At 38.1% G+C, this 13,805-nt stretch overlaps 1 protein-coding gene across 4 annotated transcripts in view; it reads right to left on the bottom strand.

Moving 5' to 3' along the window:
• The window catches only part of SLAIN2 (SLAIN motif family member 2), a 78,882-nt gene that overhangs the window by 12,775 nt on the left and 52,302 nt on the right, over nucleotides 1–13,805 (bottom strand). Inside the window, exons 7-8 of one of the 4 annotated variants that reach the window (XR_002522118.2) lie at nucleotides 12,245–12,322; nucleotides 5,365–5,542 (exon numbers count right to left, since the gene is read on the bottom strand). The exons of 1 other annotated variant lie outside the window; for it this stretch is intronic. Coding sequence is in view for 1 of the 3 variants with exons in the window: in XM_009206800.4 (XP_009205064.1) it covers nucleotides 12,245–12,322 (78 nt within the window). In the remaining 2 variants the exon portion in view is untranslated. The remainder of the gene's footprint in view (nucleotides 1–5,364; nucleotides 5,543–12,244; nucleotides 12,323–13,805) is intronic. 2 more of the 4 variants (XR_002522119.2, XM_009206800.4) reach the window with 2 other exon arrangements.

Here is a 13,805-nt window from a genome sequence, read left to right as displayed (position 1 = left end):
ACTAGGTGACAGAAATTGCCACCATCGTACATGCGATCCATTGTTGACTGAAATGTCGGTTTTTTGGTTTTAGATTTTTTGAGATAGGGTCTTGCTCTGTTGCCCAGGCTGGAAGTGGTGCAATCACACCTCACTGCAGCCTCAACCTCTCAAGCTCAAGCAATCCTCCAACCCTCAGCCTCCTAAGTGGCTGGGACCACAGGTGCGTGCCACCATACCTGGCTATTTTATTTTTTCTGATGCAGTCTCACTATGTTGCCCAGGCTGGTCTCAAACTCCTGGGCTCAAATGATCCTCCCACGTCAGCCTCCCAAAGTGCTGGCACTACAGGCATGAGATATTGTGCCTGGCCCTGAAACGCTGTTATGCAGCAAATGACTATACTGATACATGCTACAAAATGATGCACTTAGAAAACATTATGCTAAGTAAAAGAAGCCAGTCACAAAAGATCATATATGGTTTAATTCCATTTATATTAAATGTCCAACACAGGCAAATCTAGAGACAGAGAAGGTAGATGAGCGGGTGCCAGGGGCTAGAAGAAGTGAGGAATGAGGAGTTCTATTAATAAGTATGGTGTTTCTTATGGGGGTGATAAATATTTTCTAAAATAAGATAGTGGTAATGGTTTCTCTCTCTGTGAATATACTAAAAAATACCAAATAGTACACTTTAAGAAAGGATAAATTTTGAAAGTGGAGGGAGGGAATAAAGGAAAGAAATCTCAGAAAAGAAGCAGCCATGTTTTTGAACACTTCCAAATACAAGAAAGAGCTATAGAACCATAAAATTAGTAAGTCTTAAATCAAGCTAAGTGTTTAGAAAAATCAATTTCATGGAAAAATGAGCAATAGAAAAGGACTGAAGTCAAATCACACATAAAGTTATTACAAGAAAAAAAGAATAAATAAGGAGTAAAGTAACACTTCTACAAGAAGTGAAACCTTACCAGAAATCATGGTAAGAAATCACACACACAAAGATGAAATTATCTAATATTTCAAATTTTAAAAACATTTTAATATTGCTACAAGATACGAAAGAATAGCATAAATCAGAGAGAGAAACACTCAGAAATGAGCTGATGGAACTCAGGAAGGAATCAGCTATAAAATGAATCATTTTAAGATGAAGTCTAAGGAGAAATATGAGAGTCAATATACACAATAGATAATGTTGTAAGAGAAACAGACAATGAAAACAAACTTTTATAGAAGTGAAGAAAGAAAAAAATAATTCAAGAGAAGGCAACAAATATAGAAACAAGAAACGAACCTCAAACATGTGTACAACAGGGGTCCCCACAAAAAAGAAAACCAAACCAAGAGAACAGAATATAAAAAACTACAATTCAATGAAACTTTTCTGAAAAACAAAAAAAGTTTGCTACTCTATAATGAAAGAACACACCCTGAATCTGGGAAAAGCAGCTCAGAATGATCAATACTAAGACATATTCTAGTAAATTATTGTAAAGAAAAAGAAAATAGCCATTGTACATCCAGATAAAAAGACCAAATGATTATAACAGAAACAATTCTTTATTCCTGCAGAAAGTGGAGTAAATACATTTAAGTTAAAGAAAATGTGAGCCAAAGATTTCATATCTAGACAATGACTTTCAAGTATGAAAACAAGAGATAAGCTATCATCAACATGTAAAAACTGAAAAAATGAATACTGTTCTCATAACTCCTTAAGGAATCAAAGAATATGTTTCAGACAAGAAAAATGACTGATGAGACAATGACATATAAACTAGCGTTAAGCATCAAATATGCATTTAAATGGAGAGCCTAAACTAAGTGAGGTATGTGAAGGAGAAAACAGTATGTAACAGGTATCTGACAATGTGGATACAGCTTAACTTAAAACAAAACAAAACAAAAAAAACAAAAAAAAAAAGCATAACCAAAAGTTGTAAAAATTGTTTTCAGTAATCATATTGTATGTCATGCTAATGTTATCCTAAGAACACTTTATGTGAAATATGGGACAAAACAAATTATTATGATATTCTACTTTTATGTGTTGCTGAGAAATAAGATTCTCAGGATGGGAGAATGCCAGAGGAGGTTAAATAATTGCCCAGAAGCTCTGCATTTAATCTTAAAAAAATATACAAACACAAACTTACACATATGTTTCCTAGCTCTAGTAACTAAAAAGACCGGGAAACAATGATCAACCCAGTAGCAGTAAGTATAGCTAAACACACAGAGTTTGGTCTTGAAATACCAAAAGAAGCAGGACTTTTTGGAGAAATGCCTGACTCCAGGTCTCTGGCAAGAAATGTACAAGACCAGCCAATCTTGCCATACCAGCTAGCAAGATGGTATCAAAGACTACTAGAGTTGTGTCAAAAAGACTTGGAAGCCAACTTGTAAAGGCTTCCAGTAAAACTGGAAAAACATCTAGAATGAACTGAAACATATTTAAAAATATGTTTAAATCTGTAATTTCATAATGAAAACCATTTTAAAAAACTGGTCACCTTTGGAAGGTGCCACGTTGCCATTTTTAAATTTTGTAAACTAGTAAATAAAGGGAAAAAACAAATATTTGGTCTGAATTTCCTAAAGAAACTACCACTGGGTGACCAAATAAGGAAAAAATTCTCTGTATACAGTACTGTGACAAATAAAAAAAGGCACACTGGAATTAAAATTCCCAATTCCCAATTCTGTAATACCTAATGAATTATGAATCTAGGCATTACACATCAATGACTGCTAACATCATGAAAAGAGGAAACCCCACTTTATGCACCTTTGGATAAAGAAGCACCACTACCTATGCAAAAACAAAAACAAAACAAAAAAAAAGTTTTGCAAAAATAGCAAAATAATTTAATGAACTGCCTAGATCCAACTATCACTTTATAGAAAATACAAGGGAACTTGCTAAACAAAGCCATGAAAAAGTAATCAGCAAAATCCAGCCTGTAAGAACCTCTGCAGAACAAATGATCTGGTGGTTTCTTCAAAGAAACAATGAGACAAAGAAAAGAAATGGAAGAAAACTATAAAGTAAGAGAAACTTAAAAAGATGTATCAAAAAGGCAAAACTAGTTTCAAAACTTGGGTGATAAAACTATACAAAAAAGGAAGTGACTGCTATAAAAGTTCAGAAGAGTAGATACTTTCTGGGGAGGGGTCAAGAAAGGGTTGTGTTTGGAAGCAGACAGGTGGAGGATGTCTGAGGTGCCAAGTTCTAGTCTCCTGATATGGATGGTAGTTACAAGGGTGTTTGCCTTATAATAATTAATTAAACTGTGTATTGGTTTTCTGATTCCATGTTTTATTTAAAAATAATAAAGTTTAAAAACAGATTTATAAATCAGCAATCATTGTAAATTTATTAATCCCTAAATTATTAGATAAATGCAATACAGTCTATGAAAGAATAAGTCAAGTCCTAGAACATCAAGGTATGGAGAGAAATATGTTAACAAAGTTAATGTATAAGTGGAGGGGAAACTAGAAAGGATCTGAAGAGGTATACTAAGCTGTAGTGATACTATTGGAAAAAATGTTTCATGGTAGCAGCATTTTGACTTATCTATAAACAAGTGGGTCAGGGAACAATAAAAATATAATGAGGTTGATTGGATACAGGTGAACTTTAAAGAGCTGTAACTTTCATATTCTAAAAGGCAGTCAGCATTTAACTGGAAAAATTAAGGTACAAATTTCAGAGAGGAGAAAATTTTGACCTAGGACTTTCTCAGCAAAGGAAATTGACAGCTGTAATCAAGATTTAACTACAGAGAAAGACAAAGGCCTTAGAAAACCATAAAAACATTATTAAGTCTAAATGTAAAATAAAACCTATAATGTTCAGTTATCATTCCAAAAATAGCATGAAATGGTCTAACAAAAATGTGTGTTTGAAGGGAACCTCAACAATAGCCTCCACACTCTTTCTTCTCTCATTCTTCAAATTTTACATATCAAAATCATAGGAGGGGAAACAACTCCTATCATTTTAATTGTTTCTAAGAAGTCTGTGTATGTCAGAAGCTAGTTTTGAACACAACTGTAAGAGGAGAAAGCAAAGGGGCTAGAACAGAGAAGAAAAGAGGAAAAGATACAATTAGTGTATCTTGTTTATGATACAGATTCAATAAATACTTGTCAGCTGATAGAAAAGACAAATTTAATTTTGATTTCTAGGTAATCACAAAATTCTTTCATTCTCCATCTTCAGGTAGTCTAATATCAAAAGGCATTTTAAAATCTAATAATTAGAAATGCAAAAGTCAGAGGGTGGGCCAAGGTCAATTGGAAGTAGCAGTGGTCTGCAGCTCTCACAGAGAGGAATGAAAAGAGGAAAGAAAAAAGTGAGTGTATTCTGCACCTTCAACTGAGGTATCCAGGTTCTTGCACTGGGACTGACTAGGCGAACAGCTTGACCAATGGAGAGCGAGGAAAAGCAGCGGGGTGAGGCAATGGCCCACTTGGATGTAGCATGGAGCCAGGAGAGCCCCCACCACCAGCCAAGAAAGGTGGTGAGTGATTGTGCAACCGTGCCCTGACTTGGGAAACCACGCTTCTCCCACGGATCCTTGCAACCCACAGATCAAGAGATTCCCTCACAAGCCCACGCCACCATGGCCTAGGATCCAAAGCACAAAGCTGTGTGGTCTCCGCAGTATGGTCACTCAGGCACTCACGGAGACCCAGTAGTTTTGCATACTCCAGTTTCAGGAATTCATGCAAGGTAGGAGATCCCTCCATGCATTACCCTAGGAAGGGGTATGAATCCAAGGGCTGAATCCAAGGAACCAGGCAGCAGTGTTCTGTGGGCTCCATTCCCACAGCACCTCACAAGACCCACTGGCTTGGAATTCCAGCTAGCCAGCGGTAGCAGGCTGGAGACTGCCTGACACAGACCGAATTTCTGGGAGGAAGGGTGGCCACCATCGCTGTGGTTGGAGTCAGCTGTGCTAGCCTGGTGGCTCTGGAAAGTCCAGGTGGTCCAGACCAGGAGTTTCCCACAATGCAGCACAGCTGCTGTGCCAGATCGTGGCCAGACTGCTTCTTTAAGTGGGACCCTGATCCATCCCTCTTCACTGGGCAAGGCCTCCCTGTGAGAATTTCAGCAACTCCAGCCACGGTTATATGAACGAAACTCTGATGACGGAGCCTGTGGAGGATGGACAACCGCAGTCTCTGTGGTTCAGCCAACAGCTTTTCCAGCCTGCTGGCTCTGGAGAGTCCGGACAGTCTGGACAAAGGGGGCTCCCCCAAGAGCACCACACCTGCTCCGCCAAAGGGCAGTCAGACATCTTCTGTAAGTGGGACCCTGATCCCATTCCTCCCAACTAGGTGAGACCTCCCAACAAGGGTCTCCAGATACCTCATAAAGGAGCGGTCAGGCCAGTAGCAAGTCAGTGTCCCCCTGGGACAGAGCTCCCAGATGAAGCGGCAGGCTGCCATCTTTGCTGTTCTGCAGCCTTCACTGGTGATACCTCCAGATGCAGGAGGGACTGAGGTGACTAGGGTCTGGAATGGACGCCCAGAAAACCACAGCAGCCCTACGGAAGAAGGGCCTGACTATTAAAAACAGAAAGCAACAACATCAACAAAAAGGACCCCACAAAAACCCCATTCAAAGGTCAGCAACCTCAAAGGTCAAAGGTAGATAAGTCCACAAAGATGAGAAAGAATCAACGCAAAAACACTGAAAACTCAAAAAGCCAGAATGTGTCTTCTCTTCTAAATGACCACAACATCTCTCCGGCAAGGGCACAGAACTGGGCTGAGACTGAGACAGCTGAATTGACAGAAGTAGGGTTCTGATCTTTGCTGAGCTAAAGGAACCTGTTCTAACCCAATGCAAAGAAGCTAAGAATCATGATAAAACAATACTGGAGCTGACAACCAGAATAGCTAGTTTAGAGAGGAACATAACTGACCTGATGGAGCTGAAAAACAAAAACATGAGAACTTCACAATGCAATAACAAGTATCAACAGCAGAACAGACCAAAAGGAGGAAAGAATCTCAGAGTTTGAAGACTATTTTCCGAAATAAGATGGGCAGAAAAGAATAGAGAAAAAAGAATAAAAAGGAATGAACAAAAAGTCAGAGAAATGTGGGATTATGTAAAAAGACCAAACCGATGAATGATTGGGGTACCTGAAAGAGATGGGGAAAACAGAACCAAGTTGGAATACATACTTCAGGATATCATCCAGGAAAACTTCCCAACCTAGCAAGACAAGGCCAATATTCAAATTCAGGAAATCCAGAGAACCCTAGTAAGATACTCCACGAGAAGATCAACCCCAAGACACCTAATCATCAAATTCTCCAAGGTCAAAATGGGGGAAAAAAAAAAAATTAAGGGCAGCCAGAGAGAAAGGCCAGGTCACCTACAAAGGGAAGCCCATCAGACTACCAGAGGACCTCTCAGCAGAAACCCTACAAGCCAGAAGAGATTGGGAGGCAACAGAAAACATTCTTAAAGAAAATAATTTCTAACCCAGAATTTCGTATCTGGCCAAACCAAGCTGCATAAGGGAAGGAGAAATAAGATCCTTTTCAGACAAGCAAATGCTGAGGGAATTCATCACCCCCAGTTCTGCCTTGCAAGAGCTCTTCAAGGAAGCACTACATATGGAAAGGAAAAACCATTACCAGCCACTACAAAAACACAGTGAAGTACACAGACCAGTGACCCTGTGAAGCAACCACATAAACAAGTCTGCAAAATAACCAGCTAACATCATGATGACAGGATCAAATTCACACATAACAATATTAACTTTAAATGTAAATGGGCTAAATGCCTCAATTAAAAGACACAGACTGGCAAGCTGGATAAAGAGTCAAGACCCATGCTGTCTTCAAGAGACCCACCCCACATGCAAAGACACATATAGGCTGAAAATAAAGGGATGAAGGAAAATTTGCCATGCAAATGGAAAACAGAAAAAAGCAGAGGTCGCAATCCTACTTTCTGACAAAACAGACTTTAAAGCAACAAAGATTGAAAAAGATAAAGAAAGGCATTACATATGGTAAAGGGTTTTTAATTCAACAAGAAGAGCTAACTATCCTAAAAATATATATAACCCAATACAGGAGCACCTAGATTCATAAAGCAAGTTCTTAAGAGACCGACAAAGAGACTTAGACTCCCACACAGTAACAGTGAGAGATTTTAACACCCTTCTGATAATATCAGACAGAAGATCGAGATAGAAAATTAACAAAGATATTCAGGACCTGAACTCAGCTCTGGATTAAGTGGACCTGATAGAGGTCTACAAAACTCTCCACACAAAAAACAACAGAATATACATTCTTCTGATCACCACACAACACTTACTCTAAAAGTGATCACGTAATAGTCCTCAGCACATGCAAAAGAACTGAAATCATAACAGTCTCTCAGACCACAGCACAATCAAATTAGAACTCAAGATTAAGAAATCCACTCAAAACCACACAACTACATGGAAAGTGAACAACCTGTTCCTGAATGACTCTTGGGTAAACAACGAAATTAAGGCAAAAATCAAGACTTTCTTTGAAACTAATGAGAACAAAGAGACAACATATCAGAATCTCTAGGATGCAGCTAACGCAATGTTAAGAGGGAAATTTACATCACTAAATGCTGACATCACAAAGCTAGAAAGATCTCGTATTAACAACCTAACATGACAACGAAAACAACTAGAGAACCAAGAGGAAACAAACTCCAAAGCTAGCAGAAGAACTGAAGGAGACAGAGACAAGAAAAACCCTTAAAACAAAACAACACAAACAGTAACAAAAAAGAATTCAGAAGCTTTTTTTTAAGTTAATAAAATAGACTGCTACCTAGAATAATAAAGAAGAAAAGGGACCAGGCACAGTGGCTCACGCCTGTAATCCCAACATTTTGTGAGGCCAAGGTGGGTGATCACTTGAAGACAGGAGTTCAAGACAAGTGTGGCCAACATAGTGAAACCTCGTCTCTACTAAAAATACAAACAAATTAGCTAGGCGTGATGGCATATACCTGTAATCCCAGCTATTTGGGTGCCTGAAGCATGAGAACTGTTTGAACCCTGGAAGCAGCGGAGCTTGCAGTGAGCCAAGATTGTGCCACTGCACTACAGCCTGGGCGACAGAGCAAGACTCTGTCGCAAAAAAAAAAAAAAAAAAAAAAAAAAAGAATCAAATAGACACAATCAGAAATTATCAGGAGAATACCACCAGTGACCAGAGAAATACAAACAACCATCAGATAATACTATAAACACCTCTATGTACATAAACTAGAAAATCTAGAAGAAACAGATAAAATTCTGGACACCTACACCCTCCCAAGACTGAACCAGGAAGAAAATGAATCCCTGAATAAACCAATAATTAGTTCTGAAATTGGGGAGGTAATAAATAGCCTGTCAATCAATGAAAGCCCAATACCAGACAGATTCACAGCTGAATTCTACCAGAGGTACAAAGAACGGCTGGTACAATTTCTACTGAAACTATTCCAAACAATTGAAAAGGAGAGACTCCTCTCTAACTCATTTTATGAGGCCAGCGACAACCTGATACCGAAACCTAGCAGAGACACAACAAAAAAAGAGAAAACATCAGGCCAATATCCCTGATGAATGCTGATGCAAAAATCCTCAATATAAATAGTGGCAAACTGAACCCAGCAGCACATCAAAAAGCTTATCCACTAAGATCAAGTTGGCTTTATCCTCAGGAAGCAAGGTTGGTTCAACATATGCAAATCAATAAATGTAATTCATCACATAAACAGAACTAAAGACAAAAACCACATGATTATCTCAATAGATGCAGAAAAGGTCTTCAATTCAACATCCCCTCATGTTAAAAACTCTCAATACACTATGTATTGAAGGAACATACCTTAAAATAAAAAGGGACACATGTGACAAACCCACAGCCAATATCATACTCAATGGGCAAAAGTCTGAAGCGTTCCCTTTGAAAAGCGGCACAAGACCATGATGCTCTCTCCCACCACTCCTATTCAACACAGTATTGGAAGGTCTGGTCAGGGCAATCAGGGAAGAGAAAGATATAAAGGGTATTCAAATAGGAAGAGAGGAAGTCAAAGTGTCTCTGTTTGCAGATGACATTATTCTATATCCAGAAAACTCCATCATTTCAGCTCAAAAGCTTCTTAAGCTGATAAGCAACTTCGGCCAAGTCCCAAGATACAAAATCAATGTGCAAAAATCGCTAGCATTCCTATACACCAACAATAGGCAAGCAGAGAGCCAAATCATGAATGGTTTCCCATTCACAATGCTACAAAAAGAATTAAATACCTAGGAATACAGCTAACAAGGGAAATGAAGGACCTCTTCAAGGAAAACCACAAACCACTGCTTAAGGCAATCGGGGAGGACACAAATGGAAGAACACTCCATGCTCATGGATAGGAAGAATCAGTATCGTAATATCATGAAAATGGTCATACTGCCTAAAGTAATTTATGGATTCAATGCTATTCCCATTAAACTACCACTGACATTCTTTACAGAATTACGTATCTCAAAATATAGTGAAGAGTATTAAACAATTACCATCAATTCCTTCTTAGTTGCCTCTTTCTTTCTAAATAACTATGAAACAGGCAAAACATAAATGTTGTTGCCTCTTTCCTTCTGTATTTCCTTCTTTCATGTTTGTTGGCCGCATGAATGTCTTCTTTTGAGAGTGTCTGTTTATCTCCTTTGCCCACTTTTTAATGGGGTGTTTAGAAGGAAAGAGGCAACTAAGAAGGAATTAATATCCTGTTATCTCTGCATTCACTTTGTCTAATTAGTCTTCATTTTTTCCCCGACTTGGTGAGGTCTCTGCCCTATTTACCTCCACTTTACTAAGTGCCCAACAACAGGGAATGAATAAAATATTTCTTAAAGCAGTTTAAATAGTCACCTCCATGAAGTCTTAAAAACATAGACTGGACTGTTTTCTTCAGGGTGGGATAGGCTGAAGAAACACAAAAAACTTGCAAAAAGAAAATGCAAAGAACGTGTCCATCCTTTTTTGACTTTAGCAGCATGACTATATTCATTCAACAAATACTTATGGAGTGACTCTGTCAAGCAACACAGTTCTTACTTTCCATTTTCAAATACCTGCTACTACTAAATGCAATTAAAATCAAAGTGGCTATATTTCCAATTGTTAAGTAATCTTTTTCCTCCTCCCATGATCCTGTCAGACCTACGACATACTAGCTTTCTAGAAAATTGTACAGGTTCATCCCCAGGATGGATGAATTGATTTATGTGCCAATTTATCATCTGTTGGTCCATGTTTCTTTATTGGACACGTTTAATATGCCAAATATACCTGTGAACAGGTGGCCTCTGTCTCCTGGGTGCCTCACATCCCTACAAGAGAAGAGACTCCTGCCGGTCAATGTAGACCCCTCCCTTTAATGTCTTGGTATGAGGGGAAATCAGAAAATCCATTTTGACCTTGGATCCAAAAGATATCCTCCACTTCAGCTTCATCAATAATTAAGCTAATATTTTAAATCTTACCTTATACCTGTGTCCATTTCTCAACTGGTTAAAAATTTATAGAGAAGAGGTAGGTAATGGTAATGCCCACGTCAAAATACCAATCAGAAAATATAAAAGTCTGGATCAAGTTAAATAACTAAGAGATTAAACAAAACAGAATAGCATACCCCCTGCCCCCCTCCCCCTTCTTTCCCTTTACTAAGTCAATAAGACAGCTAGAGATGCCAAGAATTCCAGTTCATAACAGTTCTAAGTTTGGGCTTTCCTGTCATCTTATCACAGAGGGTAGGTAGTTTGGTGGCTTGGAGTGATAAAAATAATGTAACCCCTATAGGCAAATTTTAAAATTTCAGCTAGAAGTTATGGTTTTCTTAACCTGATCAATGGAGCAACATGAAATCTTTAGGTAAAAATTTTAAGTTATGTAAACCTACTTAATTCTAAAAAACATTATGAAACAGCTTACAGAGGCAAACAACAAAATTTGTATCAACTTAAAATCTTCTACTCTTTTATTACGGTATAGTGATCTCCTGCCCTAGTTTAGATACCACAGTGTTTTCAGGTTCATGTTTTTATATGCCTCCCACACCTTGCCATGGAAGTACTAAAAAATATTGAGAAGTCTCCAAAAAAAGAAGCCTATGGTTCCCAAATAAGTACATAAAAATCCCTTTCTATAATGACCCCTATTTGTCACTTCCTTTCCCATCAAACATTCATATTGGAGGCCCATGGTCAACTTCCGATAATCAAAACACAAACATTCATACATTCTGCTTTTTTATTTGCCTATTTGACTTTCCTTCAAATTCTATTATCTAAAACAATTTCCTTAAATCATACTCAATCCAAGGAATCACTGCAAAACCATTTGCAGTAAATTTGCCAAAACTTATAGCACTTTTGTAAACATAATCAAATCTTTTTTTTTTCCCAAAAAAATCTAATTTCTTCTTCCTGCGTAATTTTCTTTAGCGCTTTACCTCTGTTACATATTTTGGTTATTTACTGAGGTCTAAAGCTATCAGGAAACCTACATGTTCTGGATACGGAAAACATTTTTCCTCCTTGTTTCATACCATTTCCTCTGAGGCCTGTTTGTTTTTATTACTGTAGGTCTATCCAATCCCACCATTTTCTCTTAACTCTACTTCTGTCTAGCTGCCCATTCAGTGTCTTGGAACCAATACCGGACAGCTTTGATGTACAACCTTCATATATTTCTTCAACTATTTTTATGAAAGCTACAACTCCATAAACATTCCAGACCTATCAGTTAACCACAACTTCTGATTTAACTTCAACTACCTTCTAATGTGGAAGTGTTCCCATTTTATACAGATAAGTAAAACTAAAAATCGAAGTCCAAGGAAAAAACATCAACATACAGAATGTCTGACATTTGGTTCATTTTAAAGCACTTATGAAGTTCAGTTGGCATAAAATTGAAACGATGCCCTTTCGTTTTAAGTTGGTAAGAAAAATATATTCTCTATATATCATTTACTCCTTTGAGAGAAGCAACCCGATACATACCTCTGTAGAAAATGTTTCTTCTGGATTTATCCAAATAACAGAATAAATCCTCATTATTTTATTATTTTTAAAAATAAGACTAAAATGTGCCTTACAGACACCACTGACTCAGTATGCCAAATGGCTTAAGATTTAACTAGGTCATTTGCTGAAATTTTAAACTGAGTAAGAGGCTGTAGTTACCTCTTTTTGTAGATGAAGTTTGAAGCAACTGTTTGGCTTTGAGGGAAGTGCGAGGCAAATTTTTCAGCCTTTGCGAAGCTGTTGAAAAATAAGGAACTGTAATATTTGCCTGGAAGTACAAGATAAAGGCTATAGCGTCTATAAACTTGAATGTTTTAATACAAACTTAAAAATTTATCAAAGAACAGAAGCCATAAGGTGCAAATATGTTAGAATCCTAGAAGCAAAAGAATTTTAAAGTGATGCTTAGTGCATTAAGTTGGAAAGAAAAGGGGAAAGAACATAAACTTTTTAAAAGAGTTTCTTATAGATGAGAAAATCTCCAATATGTCAATTGGTCAAAATATCAAAGAGAAAACAAACCACCACAAACATGCTAGGGATACAAAGAATACAAAGATAAAAGTGATGAACACAAGCACACAAGTATAAAGTGCAGCACTTGTTTAACGCAAAAAAAGCAGATTTTGGCAAAGCAGTTATTGTTAGATGAATTACCCTAATGTGAAACCATAATCTGCATACTCAAAAAGGAGAAGAAAACTCAGAACCCAGCAGGTCCTTGGGGAGTCACAATCTAGTAGCATTAATATGTTCAATATCATCTTACAGAGTACAACTAATACAACTAATTTTTTACCTCAGACTTTGGATATCTAAGCACCATATCTAAGCTGTGCACATATGTATGCAGGTGGGGAGCACTGTATGTAATGTTGGTGTGGGTTGAGGGGTTTGGAGGAGTCAGACCATCTACCTTTTAAAGTTTTCCATGAGGAAAGCTAAGCTTTCTTCCAAACTCCTAATCTATTAACTGCACTGAAACTCAAAATTAGCAGGTAAGCAGCAGCTCAGGGGCATCCAAGATAAAGTGGTTCCAATTTCCCCAATATACAGTTACTATGGTTCTAACAGACTGATGAGTCTCACACCTACCAGTGTATTTAAGTGGTTCTAAAATATTTTAGTTACTCTACTGAAAGTCAGATTTCATATACCTTTAGTGTTTATGTGCAAAAAAAGAGAGCTCTCGTCACTCTAAATCTAGGCAGATTGCATAAACGTTATTGGGCTGATAAAGGGATACTTGATACATTATCAGAAAGAAGTAAGATTTCTTGGCCAGGTGAGGTGACTCATGCCTATAATCCCAGCACTTAGAGGCCTTCGGGAGGCCAAGGCAGGAAGATTCGCTTGAGCCCAGCCTGGGCAGCATAGGGAGACTCTGTCTACACACACACACCCACAGACACACACACACATAAATAAGCCAGGCATGGTGTTGTGCCTGTGGTCCCAGCTATTCGGGAGGCTGAGGTGGGAGGAGTGCTTGAGCCCAGGAGGTTGAGGCTGCAGTGAGCTGTGATTGCACCACTGCACTCCATTCAGCATGGTCGATGAAGGTTCTGCCATAATTTTTGTATTAATGTTTGTATTTTTAGTAGAGACAGGGTTTCACCATATTGGCCAGGCTGGTCTAGAACTCTTGACCTCAAGTGATCCGCCCGCCTTGGCATCCCGAAGTGCTAGAATTACATGAGCCACTGCGCGCAGCCAATGA

The sequence above is a fragment of the Papio anubis genome, chromosome 3 (genome assembly GCF_008728515.1).
Source record: "Papio anubis isolate 15944 chromosome 3, Panubis1.0, whole genome shotgun sequence".
Lineage (NCBI taxonomy): Eukaryota > Metazoa > Chordata > Mammalia > Primates > Cercopithecidae > Papio > Papio anubis.
This window is presented reverse-complemented; position numbering and strand designations above follow the sequence as displayed.